At 35.7% G+C, this 18,308-nt stretch overlaps 1 protein-coding gene across 1 annotated transcript in view; it reads left to right on the top strand.

Moving 5' to 3' along the window:
• Positions 1-18,308, top strand: part of AMMECR1 (AMMECR nuclear protein 1) — a 133,152-nt gene that overhangs the window by 104,083 nt on the left and 10,761 nt on the right. Inside the window, exon 3 of the mRNA XM_012499099.2 lies at positions 10,594-10,708. Coding sequence (XP_012354553.2) covers positions 10,594-10,708 — 115 coding nt within the window. The remainder of the gene's footprint in view (positions 1-10,593; positions 10,709-18,308) is intronic.

The following is an 18,308-nucleotide window of genomic DNA, read 5'->3' as shown; positions in this document are numbered from 1 at the left end:
GTAGTTTAAAGGATTCTTTCCTCCAAAGATACCATATAGTGATAAAAATTAAAGTAATTCCATTTAAATGAATGTGAGGCCAATTACAGAGGCCATAAAAACAGACATGCAGTTATACTTACCATAGAGAAATATGCCATTTAAAAGCACACAGATCAAGGAATGATTCAATAAACATTGATTGATTGGTTAGGCAGCTAGGCTGTGGGGATGAGGTACTCTACTTTTCTTCCTGATCCCACTTGTGCTTGTCAAGTTTGAAAGCAACAGGCAGTGGATCATGTTCTTTTCTCTGTCACTATCACCCATCCACTCCCGGAAAGTTGGAATAGAACATTAAAACCTGTACAGAAGGGAATGGGTCATCTTGACCCAATAGCAGAGTATGAGAACATGAGGCCGCCTTGCATACTGGCTTGTCAGACTTGGCCTCGCCAGCACTAGGTAGCAGTGAAGGCAGCTGCCGTATGCGTTTGTCTTTGTGGTCCTCTTCCCTTCCTCCACCCCCATTCTGTTCTTTCATGTCCTTCTTGTGACCTTTTACTATTCTTTCTTCCTTACCTTACTAGAGTAGAAAAGAGGAGCGCATACAAAGGGTGGGGAAAAGGAAGAAGAGAAAGGAAAATAAAGATTAAAAACTTTACAATGAGGTAGTGGGGAAGGTTGGGCTCCTCTCTTTCTCTTTCTCTTTCTCCTTCTCAGTATGACAGACTTGATAATTTTACTTTGTACCTCATCTTTAAGTTTGACTTCATTCTTTTCTTTAGTTACCTTTAGTCCCCGATCAGTGACATATGCAGAAAATTATAAACAGGCTGCATGATAGGAACCAGTATCCTGCCTCTCAGCAGACTTGTATCATCTAGGACTGGCAATAGTTTTAGAAAGGACAACTGAACCAGACTAACATGACACATAAGTTAGAGTGACAACACATGTTTTGCAGTTTATAGAGTTCAATTAATAGATTTGATTGCCATGGAAAGTGGGAAGGAAAAGAATTGCATGACTTGTGTACTGAGTATGAGAGAGCTTATTCATACAGGTTGGGAAAGCAAAATTAAAAAATCAGAAACAGGCCCACCAGCCTAGATATGTCCAAAACTAGTACTTTGGTAACCTATTATGACTTCCAGCAGATTAAGTTTCAAGCTGTGGAAAGGGCTTCGGAATAAGGGAAGGCTTAGCATCCCACTAATAAGGCTTATTAAGTTTAGATAAAACAGATGTTTTTCGATCGTAGCAGCTCTGAGTCACCAAGATCAAAATGGAGAAAGAAGAGAACAAAAACAAGCTAACACTTTCATTAAAAAGGTACTATTTTTCTTAGGCATTTTCAGAACCTGCTCACATTTATACTTAATACTTTCAGTTAAATCCTGTGAATGGAAGCATTAATTGGGGAAAAATTCCTTAATACTGATTAAATGTGTATACATTTATGTTGATTTGCTGACATTCTGACAGTGGTACTATGAAAAGAGAATGGGATTTAGAGGCAGGCGGTCCTAACTTCATATGTCAGCTCTCTTACCTGTTTTTGTTTGTTTGTTTTTGTTTTTGTTTTGAGATGGAGTCTCACTTTGTCGCCTGGGCTGGAGTGCAGTGGCGCAATCTTAACTCACTGCAACCTCCACCTCCTGGGTTCCAGTGATTCTCCTACCTCAGCCTCCTGAGTAGCTGGGATTACAGGCGTCCACCACCATGCCTGGCTAATTTTTTTTTGTATTTTTAGTAGAGACGGGGTTTCACCATGTTGGTCAGGCTGGTCTTGAACTCCTGACCTCGTGATCCACCTGCCTCGGCCTCCCAAAGTGCTGGGATTACAGGCGTGAGCCACTGCTCCTGGCCAGCTCTCTTAGCTGTTTTTAGAACCATTGGCAAGTTACTTAATCTCACTGATCATCACTGAACCTCAGCTTCTTCCTCTACAAAATGGAGTTGTTTTGAGGACTAAACAAGATAATGCATGTATAGTACCTTACTCACAGTAGGTACTTAGCAGGTATTGGCTCTTTGAGATTTTAAGCTGCTTTTATTCATAGTGCCATGTCTAAATATCTTAGGACCAGTCTTCTAGAGCTTGATTAGGAGCTTTAGGCCATCCAAAGAGGGATGCACCTGAAAGATCCATTGTGGGGTGAGATAAAAATATTAGAAATTCCATTTATGATCATTTTAGATAAAATATAAGAAAGTATTTAAACTCCACTAATGTTTAACATGTGGATTGACCCTGATGTTCTCCTTTGGTCCATTTTGGATAGTCACTATCATATACTCTAAATGAGGGATCCTGAGAAAAGTGTGAGATTTCTTGATTTGGTGAGAGTTCATAGTGGCATGCACATTCTTTTGCTCACTTTAGGCATATTGTAACATATTTCAGTTTACATGTACCTAGTTAAGTAGATTTCTAGTTCTTAGTACAGGTTGAGCATCCCAAATCCAGAAATCTGAATTGCTCCAAAATCCAAAACTTTTGAGTACCAACATAACGCTTAAAGGAAATACTTCAGATCTCAGAATTTTGGATTTGGGATGTTCAACCGGTATAATGCAGATATTCCCAAATCACAAAAAAAATCCCAAGTTTGAAACACTTCTAGACTCCAGCATTTTGAATAAGGGATATTCCAGCCTATATAATCTTCATCCTGTGGTTTCTTTACAGGAATCTTCTTAAGCTGTTTGACTATTGTGTGTAGGTCAGTTAAAGCTAGATAAACTAACCCACGCAGAATGGACAAGTGGCTTAGGAAGATTCCTGCAAGGAAAAAAATGGGTTGATGATAATAGTAATAATGCAAGGGCAAGAAAATGGTGAACTAGCTGACACTTCTATGAGTTTCCTCTTAATTTAGCCAAGTCATGAAGTGAAAACAAAAATAATCGAATCAGATCTGACAAGATGTCAGCCCCAAAACAAGAAAGAAAGGATCAAGAACATTATTTAATTTATACTCACTGTTTTTAATAACGAAGCCTACTCTAAGTATCATGCTTTGATATATTAGCCTGTGATAGTAGTACAAGTATATACTTTATAAATATACATATTGAGGATGTGTGCTCAAACTTTTTTTAGTGATAAGAATACTCAATCAAAACTGTTTGGATCCTGGTGATGACAGACGACGTTGTCAGCCAATCCCCATGTGGTAGTGAGCACATGTCCTGCAGTTCTGAAGGGATTCTATGGATTTTTTTTAATTTAAAAAATGAAAAACTAATTTAAAAAAAAAAACAGCTTGGAGACTGCTATTTTAAATGAGGAAAGCAGTTGCTGCCTATGGAATCTCTCATCTCTCATTCTGTATCTGCTGCTTAGAAATTATTTTTCTTGTTTTTGTTTTTTGTTTTTTACCTAAGGATTTTGCTATAGTATGAATAGTAGGATAGAGAGTAATATATCTAAATCCATCAAACATGATTTAGGGAACTTTATTTCTTGATAAACACTTCTTCTACAGAAGTGAAAGAACAATTCCTGCCCAAAAGATTTGAAAACTGTAGTTCAAGAAAACTAAGAAAATGTTTCAAAGCAGCATATGAATCCCTGCCTGCAGGATAATGGAAACTCTTTGATGAAGATGTACCTTACTTGATGTAGATTTGTTTCTGAAAAAAATATATATATATTTTTTATTTCTGTAAAACTCCCTGTAACTCTGAGTCAGTTGGTAACCAGTAAACCAGTAGCAAATTGTAAAACAGACCTTTTCAAAAAGAGCACTAACCTGCTCTGATTATTCCTCTCAGCAGTCCTATAGCATGATTTTAACACGTATTTTATACATATCCATATACTATTTAGTAATCTATTCTTATATTCTCCATGGCTCTTTGCATAATAAGAAGCATATAGCGCGTGTTTAATACTTATTTTGAAAATGAAATGAAAACACCAGAACCTGGAAAGGTAGCCATTATCCCCCAAGATGGCCACATTTAATTCCTAGAGAAGATAACTTGTTTAGTTCTTCCCATAGCACAGCTTAGTCCTGTGGCTCCCTTTCTTTCACCAGAGCCATAATATGGGGCAGCCCTGTGGACAGACGGATGATCAATCAGAGTTCTTTGACAGCTACTACTTATTGAGTAGGTTAGTAAAGGCACTTGTGCAGTTATTATTTTATTTGTTACAGTTGCTCCATTAGGTGGGTACTGTTATGATCTCCATTTCATAAATGAGGAAATGAAGGCTGGCATAGATTAAGAGACTTGCCCAAATGTCACACAACTAATGTATAGTGGAGCCAGGATCCAAATGCAAGTATATCTGACTCCAGAACCCAAGCTGTTGGCCATTCTAATATGTTATGTTCTAGAGAACTGTGAAATAGTGCTCATTAATTAACGATTACTTCAATTTTGCATTTTAGGAGCTATATTTATTGGCATAAGTCACAGAGAACTGTTGTTGGAGACACACTTTTGATGGATCTGGGGAAGTAATACTAATTTGGGATTGTAGACCAGGTTTCTAAATTCCAATTCAGTTCAAGAGGTGGTTCATTCAGTTTTGTAGTATATCCTAACCTGAGAGAACACACGGATGAGATCCCTGGAAATTTTGCCAGTCTGTGTGTTACACAGTCTCTTGAAGGTAGAGACAATCTCATATCTTCACATTTCCAAGCTTATAATTGTCAGTGGTCATATCGTAATCTTTTCCAAACCCACACATTTTTTTCTTGCCAAGGCCTTGAGAGCACTGTTGTTATGGTGTACAGTAACAAATGACCCAGTTATATTGAGTTTTAAAGATTAACCAGAGTCATAAAGAGAAAATTAAATTATATTCATTTTACTTTGGCAGATTTTCATCAGAAAAACATAATTTAAACAAAAATAGTTTCTAGTAGTTCATTTCTAAAAACAAGATAGAGTAAATCTAGAAACTCTGCAGAGAAAGCATTATGTAGACATTTTGTAGAGGGAAATAAGAAATACTTTCTGTATATACAAACATTTAGCCATCTGTTTCTTTATGTATCTTTTACTTTCCAGTTTTAGCTCTGCTCCACTAAATCAAATTCAGACCTAATTCTCTTAATTTAGAGGGGAGGAATTTGGCCTAGGAGGCAGATTCTGATGATACTTGCTGGTCCTCACAGCTGGCAGCTCACAGGGAATTTTCCCTTCCTGGTGGGCAGCTATGGCTATCTCATAGAGAGTAGAGGCTTTTAAGAATTCAAGATCAGAGCATTTCAGGAACTTTAATCAGAGGGCAGTAAGTGATAACCCTCTAAAGCCTAAGTGAATCTCATAGGATAGGAGCCCGATAATATATATCAAAACCTACTGAACCTGTTGTCCTTTATCTCCCTCTCCCGTCTTACTTTTCCATTCTCCCTTTCTTGCTTTCCCCATGTTTCTTTCCATGTGTCTCTATTTGAGCCCTTTCTAAGTGTCCCCCTTTTTTGTACTTTCTTTGCCTCCTACTTCTTTTTTCAGCTTCTTGCTTTCTCTTCCTTTCTCTTTTTACATATTCCTTTTTCCTTTTTCTTTCTCTCCTATCTTCTCTTCCTTTTGTTCCATCCCTTAGTTCTTTCCTCTGTTCCCCATGAATTACCCATCATATCATATTAAGCATATATATTAAAATTAATAAATGTTAATGGCCATTGAGCAGCAAGAAGGTTTTATTTATTACTGTAAAAGGAAAACCATGTCCCAATTAAGTAACACTGTACATATAGCTTACAATTGAAACTTTTCTTTTGAGTAACAGCCCTCACCAAAATAAAGCACCTTTCCTCCTTCCTTAACCATAATTGTGTCTTTTGTTCTTCCTCTCTACCCTTAGGTTTGATGAATAGGCACATTTTTACATTTTGTTTTGTGTCCATTACTTCTTGAATTTTAGAAAGCTAAAATTGCTACTTAGTGAGAAAGAGAGGTAGATAATTTTTCAGATGTGGGTTTAGGATTCTAGTATTCTGAGTTTCTGGGGTTCAAACATGCCACGTATGCATTGTATTCCAGAAGCTCTAGCAGGGAATGACAGAATATGGAATTTCCTGGTGGTTGAAACCCCTCATGAAAAAACTGCTTTTAGTTTTAGACTAATACATAGTTGAATTGCTTCTCTTTGCCTGTCCAAACAGGGATTTTTAATTTGGGTTTTAATTACTTCCTTGTCCTGAATAATAGTTATATGTAATATGAAGCCCCTCTCAGTTTGATAACTTTCCAGCAGTTAACCGATTAAGGTCAACAATATTTTAGAAAGTGAATGAACAAGTAAGCGAATGACTGGACAGAGTCCCTTAAATTATTTCTGTTATACATGCTCTATCGTTTACGATGAGCCTTGTAATATCTAAGGTTTTGCCTCTTTTCAGCGACTTTTTTTTCTTTTTAGCATAGTTTCCAGGCACTGTCACAAACTCTTTGGTTCTTTCATAGCTAAACTCTTAATATCTTTTCTTAAAATGTTCATTTTTATTAAAGTACTATATAACATTATATATTAACTTTGACAAATGTTAATGTTCCTCCTCAATTAGGTGAGGTGTATTCTTGAGAAGGTGCCAATTTGAATTGAATATATTTGAACTTGATATGTGAACTAAACTGTAATTGTTTAAAGCTTACCCATCCATCGTATGGGTGATGGAGCAGCTGACTGGTTTTATATGTGTTTTGTTTTGTTTTTCTAGCAATATTTAAACATTAGAAAATGATTTCCTATTCTAACAAAGAAATTCATATGAATTTACTTACAGGACCCGCTTGTCAGTTCCTTAGACTGCCTAGAATTTAAATTGGCAGATACTACTTTGGTATAAAATGCTTTCTATGGACAGTATTAATATTTTAAAATCTGTTTTACTCCTGCAGATTTCCAGTAGACAGGAAGTCTAGCTCTGTTTACCCTTTGGCTACTAATGAGTGCTACTGAATGATTATTTATCATCTTTAGGTAGAGGTACCACAGGTATGAGATCAGAATTGCCAAGTAAGGCAAGCATTTAATTTTAAAATTTGAAAACAAATCCATGCAAAGGCGACAACTAAAGTATAGATACTCAAAAGAATTTTGGACTTGAGTCAGAAAATCTCGGTTGTATCCCTACCCTTGTCGTTAACTTAGCTGAGTCACCTTGAGTAAGTCACTGCCCAACTCCAGATTACAGTATTCTCTCTAAAAGCACAATTTCAACATTGCATTTTCTAAAGAGAGCTTGGTTAAGGAAAGCTTGGTTGAGGAAAGCTGAATCTTGTTGTTTATCAGCTGTCCACACCAGCCTGGCAGCTCTGAGGTCAGTTTCCAGCTGGATTTTCATCTTTTTGTAATCCCTTAAATCCTTGCTAGGCTTCCATTGCTACTTCATTTCCCTAGAAATTTACATTTAGAGACACTGAGGACTTCCTACCTTTGTAATTTTTCTGTGTTCATGAATTTAATGAAAAATTACTTAGAGCTGGCTAAAAAATGCAAGAATCAAAAGTCTTGTTTAAATGTCTCTGTGAAATCAGACTATTCCCATCATGACTAACAACCTTTACTGTTTCAGAGCTTTGAAATCAGTATGTTTGAATCTTGACATGGTGAGGCACCATTGTCATTTTATCCCATTCATTGTTCTAGCATTTTCCTACTAACTCCTTGTTCTAAACATTCTTTTTTTTTAAGCCTAGAATGAGTGAACAGCAAGGCTCCATGTCATGAGAAAAGCATTGTAGCCTGATCCTCACTTACGTTTTAGGTATTTGAAAATTTCATTGATTTCAAATAGTTTGAATTGCATTGAGCTAAAACTTTTCTTTTATTGGTCTGCTAGGAAATGAACTAAACAAAATGATAACTTGCTTCAAAGTATTGAAAAATTAACTGTATAGCGACTTTAACATGTGTATTTTTAAAATGAAAAAGCTAGAGCTAGGTACAAAATGTGCTTCATTAAAGGAGGTCTAGCACTATATTCAAAAGGTCAAACAACAACAAATATTGGTGTGGATGTGGAGAAAATGGAACCCATACATTGCTGCTGGGAAAGTAGAATCGTGCAGCCATTGTGAGAAATAGTTCGTTGGTTCCTCAAAAAGTTAAAGGTAGAATTACCTTTATGATCCAGCATTTCCACTCCTAGCTATCTACCCAAGAGAAATGAAAACATACATCCACATTAAAACTTATACATCAATTCCCTAGCAGCATTATTTATAATAGCCAAAAAGTGGGAACAGCCCAAATGTCCATCAACCCATGAATAGGTAATAAACTTTGGTGTATCCATACAATGAAATATTATTAGGCAGTGAAAAGAATGAAGTACTGATACATGCTACAACATGGATGAAATCTCAAAAATATGCTAAGTGAAAGAAGCCAGATGCTAAAGGCAATATATTGTATGATTTCATTTATACAGAATGTCCAGAATAGGCAAATCCATAGAAACAAAGTAGATTAATGGTTTCCAGGAGCTGGGAGTGGTGCCAATATGCAGTGACTGCTGTTGGGTACGTGGTTTCTTTTAAGGATGATGAAAATGTTCTAATATTGTGTAATGGTGATAGTTGCACAACTGTGAATATACTAAAAGCCATTGAATTATATACTTTAAAAGGGTGAATTTTGTGGTATGTGAATTATATCTCAATAAAAGTGTTATGGATTAAAAACATTAGTGACTATATTACTATAACTATTTGAAATTATAAAAGTACATTTAAATTACATTTTATGCCAGGACTAGGGGCGGGGGGAATGGGGAGTTAGTATTTAATGGGTACAGAGTTTCAGTTTGGAAAGATGAAAAAGTTCTGGAGATGGAAGATAGTGATAGATACCCTACAAATATATTTAATTTTACAGAACTATATACTTAGCAATGGCTAAAATAGTAATTTTATGTTATGTATATTTTACCACAGTAAAAAAAATCCATAACCCCCTAAAAGTATATTTTATATTATTCTAATGAATAATGTGTCTTTTACTCTCTTTTTCTTCTTTTAACAGTAAAACTGAAAATGTGATTGGCCTTTTGTTTTTTGTGCATGTAATTCTTCTGGTCTGTGTTTTAGAACTTTCCTGTGTGGCGTTGGGGGGTGCGGCTTTAAATGAGAACTTGGAAGTATTTTTTAAAACTTTTATTTGTTAGTAGGAAAATAAAAGAAGCCAAACCATAGGCAATTTACGTCATTAAATTATAAAATAGTGAAATGCTGTTCTCAGAGTATGAATTATCACAGATTTCCTGATTTTCTTGGTTAATCTTGGCTTCTTGCATGGGAAAAACATATATACTTTTATACATATATAACATCTCTATATCTTCCTATAAGCATTTTCCTTTGTATAGCAGGATAAAATGAGCACCAAAAATGTGGTGCAAATATAAAAACGCAGTGAATGAGCTTCAAAATGCAAACAAAGGGATGGGAAAATGAAAAAAAGAAAATTCAGCAGTGAGAAAGTCACTGAAAAAGGAATTAAATTCTTTCCAAGTCTATGGAACTATGTTATGACCCAAGCAGTTTGTAGAGTCTGAGTTTGTAACCTCTGAGGATTAATCCATGAAAATATTTCTAAACCTGGCTACTATCTAGGACATTTGAAGATGGATGTTATGAATACCAGTAGTGCCATTAATATAGTAGGCAATCAGAGGTATGTTTGTTTTTCTTGATCAGGAAGTGGTTTCTTTTAAAAGTACAAGGAACACACACTGTGTGTGTGTGTGTATTTTCTATTCCGTTGCAGGAAGAATTATGGTTTTTCCACATTTTACAGTGGGGTTTTCTAGAGTTTGGCACTATGATATACTACACTTGATTACAGGATCCAATCAGAGTTGATGTACTCAGAAATTCATTGACGTGATTAATGGTCTCCTAATCATACTTTTATTTCCTAGATTAGCCCTATTTCCTGTAGTTTCACAATTTTTGAGTCATATGTTAAATTATCCTTTATAGGGGGCCTGAAATTCTTATGAGTATTTTTAGTGTATAATTTGCATGATTATTTCCATTTTCTTTGCTTTTTTTTTTAATTGAAGAAAAATGTCGATCTTCCTTTGAATTCTTTGAGTGCTGTTTTATGGTGACTGGCCTTCCTAGTATAATTTTTTTTAAAACAATATTGTGTATATGTGTATGTGTATACATATATATGTATACACACACATACACACATGTGTATACATACACATATACACACACACACATATATATATAATTTTACTGCCACCAGCACTAGATCCAGAAATCTTCCTACAAGTTTCCACTAGTCTAGTTTTTATTCTTCTCAAAAGCAAAATAAAACATTCTTAGATTCTACAAGTAGCAGAGAAAGACATCAGGAAATGGCTGTACAGGAAATGTAATTGATGATTCACTCTTTACAATTGAAGTGGTCATAAGATTGGCTAGCAAACACAATCTATTAAATGAAAAAAAAAAAGGTGACTTCTAAAATCTTTGGGGAATTTGAATACATTTGAAGCTTGTTGGTACCTTTGACATCTTACTGATTCTTTTTGAAACTCTTACCTTTTTCAAACAATTGTTGCATTTGAAATTGGGAACTTTCATATCCAGTGATTGCTTTAATATTTGCTTTGTTTTTAACAGTGCCCTTAAAGATAGCCGTTTTCCCCCAATGACAAGGGATGAGCTGCCACGGCTTTTCTGCTCAGTGTCTCTGCTCACTAACTTTGAAGATGTCTGTGATTATTTGGACTGGGAGGTAAGATTATAGAAAAATTTTTAAAGAAAAATGAAGGTAACTCTTGAGGAGATGTTAAAAATTAGGCCCAGAAAATAACTCTCTCAGCCCATTCTCTATTGTAATGGAGGTCGAGAGTAATATGGATAAATAAACCTCACAACTGAACGAGATATAAGTAAATGAGCTTTTTAAAGGACAAAGTGCCACGTGTTGTTATAATCCCCAAACTGAATTTGGTTTTCATTTTTATCCTACTACCTCACCAAAGCACCTCATAAAAGCTGTTAATAAGTAATAAGAAGGACTGACTGGAATTTATTTCTCCTCTTATTTTCATTCTGGTGCACTCTGGTATAACCGCCACTAAGTAACTAGTTGGTCAGAGGATACATCTCAGAAACAAGAAGAAATAGGATAATACACCATTTGGGGGAATCAGCTTGTGATAATAACAAGGTATTGATTAACTAGAGTTAAATAATGTGAATTCATTCTTGGCTACCTTAGTTTATACACTTAAACACTCTAACAAATAATACTAAGGTTATTTCTAGGGTATCTCTGTGCATTGCTATTATTAGAGTAGCTTATATTGATCATATTTTTATTTTTCTTTAGTACGTGGGATTGGCTAACATCGTTAGTGAAGTTCAAAGGTTCTCACCATGATTTGCTTTGGTGGCTGGGAGGAGATGTTGAGTGTAGGTCTATTGGGTCTATGAAATTTTACACAGAAGCATGTCCATATTACTGAATGCCTGTTGTATTCCAGGCAGTGTGCTCCATGTATAAAAGTGGTAAGATTTGGTTCCCACCATGAGGCATCTCATAATTTAGTGGCAAGTAAATGTGTATAGAAAGTATGAAGAAATAAGTGCTATGAGAATAAAACAATGGGAACTCAGTGATAAACATAACATTCTCTCTCACACATATACTCATAAATGGCATTATTGTATCCTTGACAGATTTTAATTCTTCTGCTGTTTTAGAAGGACCATCCCCCATAGTAACTGAACTATTCTGCCTTGGGGACAGATCACTGTCTTCACAGTTTATTAGACTTGAATTTAATTTTGGCTTTGCCCTGATTCCTTGTGAGACTTCGAACAATTTACTCCACTGCAATTCAGTTTTCCAATATACAGAATAAGACATTTATAAGGTTCTTCATTTGAAAAACAATCTCTATGATATAAATTATTGTTGTTATGCCAGAGCTATTTAAAAAGTTTTCGGGGGTGGGGTGAAAAAAAAACTTTTCTACAGAGAGTACAATGCAAGAGTCCCCTCTGGGTTTTGTGATAAGATTTTCTAGAGCATTATCAGAATATGAACACATCTTAGGATTTTTGCAAAGGAAGAAATAAATTTATACTGTTGTTCCTACCAAAGTTGGAATGTGGAAAACCTTTTGTAAACTTGAAATTTCTAATTTATTATTTTCTATAAGTTTGTTGTTCTTACTTGATTTTTCATAAAGAGAAGTCTACAAATATTATGGAAATATTCCTTAGTACTTTATTTTTAAACAGTCCCAAATCATGTTCCCTACTTATTAACATATATTATAGTCTGGGTGGTTCTTTTACTGTTTTAAGGCTGCTGTTTCCTCTTCCGCAGCCAGATTTACTTTTGCTTTCTGGATTGCAGGGTGTTGTGTATGTAGTAGTGCGGGTGGGAGTGATTATATGGGAAAAGCCTGAGATCCAAGGGGGATGACCAAGCTACAAGAACACTTCTACTGTTGCAGCTACTGAGTTGGAAGTACAGTTCTGGCATGTGTGTTTCTGTGTTTATGCATGTGTGTGTGTCACAAACATGAACATACTAGTATTACATAAATGTGTGTGCATGTGTTTTGGGGGAAGGAAAAAGGGGAGAATCCAACAGCTGTTACATAGTCATGGTTAAGCACCGAGTACATCATCATCATCTTTCGCCCAGTTAAAGCACTGTCTACAGCTAAAATTAACCTTGATATTATTGGACTATTATGTCCAAAAGATACATCAGCTTTCTGTTTGTTAGGAGAGTGGGATGTAAAGCCCTTAAGAAGTAGTACTGTGTACTCTACTATATACTCTTTCAAGGCATATTTATCCTCTTTGGTCACCATCTGCCAGCCTCAATTTCCAGAAGATTCTATATTGTTCCTACGTGGTATTGTGTATTTAATATATTTTAGGGGGCTTAAATATTAATTTCTATTAAGCATTAGTTCCCTGTTGAGGCAAAAAATACACTTTTTTTTTTTTTTGAGACAGAATCTTGCTCTGTCGCCCAGGCTGGAGTGCAGTGGCGTGATCTCGGTACACTGCAAGCTCCGCCTCCTGGGTTCACACCATTCTCCTGCCTCAGCCTCCTGAGTAGCTGGGACTACAGGCGCCCACCACCATGACTGGCTAATTTTTTGTATTTTTAGTAGAGACAGGGTTTCACCGTGTTAGCCAGGATGGTCTCGATCTCCTGACCTCGTGATCCACCCACCTCGGCCTCCCAAAGTGCTGGGATTACAGGCGTGAGCCACCGTGCCCGGCCCACATTTTTTTTTTTTTACTTTTAATATACAAGTATTTGAAAGTGAATTAGTTACTGCTAGAATGGCAATGCTAAGAGGAAAAGCCCATCCTTTTCAGTTAGTTCATCATTGTTTCAGGTATTTGGCAGAAGAGAAATTTGTGTACAAAGAGTAAGGGTGGAAATTATATTTTTAAGTACAAGAATGTGATTTGGTCTTAAAAAAATATGTACCTTACTCAGTGATTGAAAATGGAGTAATAGGATTGTGGGAATGATATTCTAAGGGTTATCCTTAATGATTCTGAAAAAGCATTACTAAACACAGAATGCCAAAATAGAATTAAAGGCATTAAAAAATTATATGTTGACACAATTTCACTTCTAGGTATATACCCGAAAGAATTGAAGTGTTGAAACAAAAACTTGTACATGAATGTTCATAACAGCGCTGTTCACAATAGCCAGAAGGTGGAAACAACCCAAATGTTTATCAACAGATGAATGGATAAATAGAATATGTTATATTCATACAATTGAACATTATTCAGCCATAAAAAGAAGTGAAGTATATGCTACAACATGAATGAACCATGAACACATTATGCTAAGTGAAAGAAGTGAAACACAGAAAGCCACATTCTGTATGATTCCATTTATGTGAGATATCCAGAATGAGCAAATCCATAGAGCTAGAAAGCAGATTAATAATTGCTAGGGGCTAGGGGGAGGGGTAAATGGGAAGGGACTACTTAATGGTACAGAGTTGCCATTTGGAGTGGTGAGAAAATTCTGGAACCAGATAGTGGTGGTGGTTGTACAACATTGTGAATGTATTTAATACCACTGAATTGTACACTTTAAAATTGTTAAAATGGCAAATTTTATGTGTATTTTACTACAATAAAAATGGAAAGTAAACTTTATACATATATTCTGTTCATAATAGCAATTTTAATTTATCAAAGAAGAAAATTTTTTAAATTAAAAACGTATAATGAGAGAAATGCAAGTCATTTATAATTACACCATTCTGAGAAAAACTACTGTTAACATTTTGGAATATTTCTTTCCATTATCTTTTATATATTATACTAAGACACTTTAAAATTTTTTTTCCATTCTTTATCTGTCTTTGTATCAATAAATCTGCATATTTGGTTACATAACAGATCACATTGAATATACAATCACTATTTAAAAGATTGTGGGGAAGTCTTTATGGTTTATCTTTGTATGTAAGTAAATTATATTTTGAATTTCCTTTTTGAGAAGTCAGTCTATATTATGAAAGTATATGCTTCATGAGAATTTTCACACTAATAGGTACAACTTTTCTTCCAAGAAAAAATATCCTATTCACCATAAGTATGCAATTTTAACCTGAAATGTGAAGTCCTGTGTATGTTTATGCCACAGGGGAAAACAAGGAGATTATTACAGAATTTTAATATAGAATGTTAAAGCCGAAGATAGATAATGAGCATGTTTTATACAAACAGAAGCTTTTAACATAGCACTTTTCTGGTGGAAGTACAGTTTGAGAATTAACCCCCACTGGTTAAGTGTGTTACTGCAGTGGAATTCCTAATTAAAGGGATGAAAATGCCCAGATCAAAGCAGGAAGAGGGCAAAGTCTAGAAGTCCCAAAGCATAGAGGTAGATATCTTCGCTACCAAGACAGTCATCCCTGTGGTCATGAGGATGAGGAACGTGACCACGACCAGTGGTAATAGCCACCCAGTTTTCAGATGATCAGGAAACAAATGAATTGCCACGCATCTGGTTACCATCTTACTGTCTTTTTTCACTCAAGGTTTTTAACTCGGTCTATTTGGGAACTTTCTTTTGATAATGTGTCTCTAATTTTATAATGGGAGTTAGTAGGAAGTAGGATTTACTTTAGACCTTGTTTTAGGAGCTAGAGTGCTTCTCTTTGATAATGTGAGGGATGTTTGATAAATGGTTTTACAAATGGATGTAACTAATTTCAAGTCAATATTGAATTGACAGACTAATCAATAATGCTTCCATATGTTCTATTTCCTCAGAATAGTAATTATAACATTTAAAATAAGTGTTTATGGGTAGCCTCTGAAGGAATCTGGGCAGTCATTAAAAATAACAGCCATCCACAAAAGGCAGTAAGGACAAATTAGAGCAGTGGCCCCACCCTTCCAAGAATAACTGATCATTGCCCACATCATGATCTATTTATTGTCCTAGTAGGTATGAGAAGGATGAAGAGTGAATAATTTGGGGAAAAATTTCATTAGCTGATAAATTGGAATGTCTACCTGCAAGGCTAAAATGGTTGTTAAATGAGGAAAATTGCTCCCCTAGATAAATCTGACATGATATGCCTTGTGTTTGAACACAGAAACTCATTACCATTGTTCTGTGTTATTCAGTTGACATCATTCTCTTAATTCTGAATGACAGGGTGATTGACAGACATGGCGCTTTGTAAAGAAAGAAAAACTCATGCAGCATGTTGGAGCCTGCCAAAATGACATAGCCTGGAACTTGTAGAGTTAAACTGTTTGGGAGCCATGTTTCCTTTTTAAAAATCCGAAAGGATATAAAACCAGACATTACAATGGACTGGAGCTTGACTTGAGGGGTGATTCTATGTGTGTCACCTCATAACTGCTCATTTTCAGGATGATATAAATGAATAAACTTTTTGTTTGTAGAAGAATTTGTATAGCAAGTATGTTACCAGTGATTTTGTGGAAGCTAATGTAGCAATTTGCTGACAGAAGTCAAAATATTTTCTAAATTGTAATCAAGCATCTTTTACTTCTGTACTTTAGAGACAAGATCACTTGAAGGCATGAAGTAAAAATATTCTCTGTATTCTAAAGTAACTCCTTAGATCAGATTTCAAAAGATTAATGACATTTTCACAAACCATTAGTCACTTTCTCCTATATCTGGCTCCCTGGATCACTGGTATCTCACTTTGTCTATACAGCTGTCACCTGGGCAATACATTGTGATCCCAAGACAGACTGTTCCATTGGAGCACACAATACGTACATGGAAGCAACCCATGCTGGGTGGGGCTGGCTAGCACAGTTCTTATATGATGCCAAAAATCTGTCCCTGGACTATAAAGCTATACCTCAGGTCCCTGATCTCACTCTGTCCCTAAAGTACCAAAGCATCTGTCATTGTACTTGAGCCTCGTTGGACTCCTGGTACTCAGAAAGCTGTGTTTCACTTTAAAAGCAACCTCCAAAGCACACCTCTTGAGTAATGACAGCTCAATTCTGACGTGTTCAGTTGCAGTTAATAATAGGGTGCTTTTGTAACAACCTTCGTGAGAGTAAACAGATGAGATGAATAAATTGGCTACCGTCATTATCTCCCACATATTTTAGAAGTTAATGTTCTTTTCACCCTCACTCCCCCCTTGAAGGTTTACATTTTTTAGCTCCTCTTAATGTGCCACTGAAAACAGAGTTCCCATTCATACACAGATGGTAAGCATGACTCATGAAGTCACCCAGCGAAATGACTTCTAGTTGTATATGTTCTGTTTCCGCTCTTGGTTAGTTTTTCCCAACTATGATATACATCATGTTTTTTCTCTCTAACTTAAAAAATATGAGCTTCATATATCCAGGAAAATGCTTTTCACAGTACATATTTTCCCAGGGACGTTGAGTTTTTTTATAAGATGTCACTATCATTAAGATTAGTCCTTTCCTGATGCTCTACTTTAAATGTTTTTTTTTTTTTAAAGTGCTGTGGAGCATTGGGAAAGGAAGGCTTCAGGCTTCCTGGCCATCTAGAAAGAGTTTGCTGTGCATCAACAAGTCAATGTATAAGAAGCCTAGCGGGGAAGCAAGCTGTACAAAGTAAAGTAACTTCTTAGAAGGTGATTTAATGCATACAAATTTCCATTAGCTGTTGGTTCCTTTAGCAAAATGGGCTGCTGATTAGTCCCTTCTCAGGCCGTCTCAAGTTGTCTCCAGCTTTACTCGCAGCATGTTTATTGGTTGGAGGGAGTTAGCCTGCTGCTTCCCTGGAATTCCATAAACTCCCTGCCCCTTCCCTAGTACTTTTGTTATAGCCTATTATTTCATGTATAGTTTGCCTGTGTGTGTGTATGTGTGTCCCCAGCATTTAATTAAAAGAATGCTGAATTTTGGGAATAAGGAGACCTGGGTTCTGTTCCTGACTGCCACTGCCCAGCTCTGTGACCTTTCTGGGCCTCAGTTTCCTCAGGAACCTGAAGAAGTTGGACTAAGTGATACCTAAGATCTCTTTGGACTCTGACAGAATGTGATTCTGTGACGTACCCTTTTTAAAAGATGGCTTCTGTTTCATTGTCCAGAGAATGAATCACCACTAGCCATTTAGAAGTCTTAAGAAGAGGCCCCTAACTTTCAAAGTGGCCATTGCCAAGTTAAATGTAGGCAACAAACGTGAAAAACAGTCCAGTTTTTAAGTTGTACCTTCTAGATTTCCTGTTCACAAAAATAATTCTCTTTAGGAAGAAAAATGCTCTAAGCCATTAATGTCTCCATTTAATTACTGTATCATCCTGTTTTAAGTCAACATTATATATTTAAATCTAAATTAGGCAAATACATTAGGGAGCGATTATTCACTTTACGAATGCATATTTTGCTTTGTAGAAGAACTCACTATAGAATTTTATTGTTTTCCTCTTGACTTTAAGATTAATTCATTTATGTAAACTCAACCCACATGTAACTTTTTAGGAACAAATTTCTTTTGTAGACTAAGTTAAACTGTATTGAGTCAGATACTCAATGTACAGTTCTAATGAATACAATTTTATTTTTCTTAATTTCTTTTTAGGCAAACAGCATTATTTCATATTAGGCATGTTTGCTAAGAGGTGATTTCTTCCCCCCTGCCCACCCTGTCCCCACTAGCCTTTGGAAAGTAAACTAAGTCACATCTCCAGGTTTTGAGAAAATTTTATAACTTTAGTTTTCTTGTCTGTAAATTCACTCCCTTATTCCCTTTTTTAAGAAATGGAAGGAATGCATTTTTCTAACTTTCATAGAAAGCACGCTTTTTATTTAAAGGTCACCTGTGCTGCCTGAACATTTCTTGG

The sequence above is a fragment of the Nomascus leucogenys genome, chromosome X (assembly GCF_006542625.1).
Source record: "Nomascus leucogenys isolate Asia chromosome X, Asia_NLE_v1, whole genome shotgun sequence".
Classification (NCBI taxonomy): domain Eukaryota; kingdom Metazoa; phylum Chordata; class Mammalia; order Primates; family Hylobatidae; genus Nomascus; species Nomascus leucogenys.
This window is presented reverse-complemented; position numbering and strand designations above follow the sequence as displayed.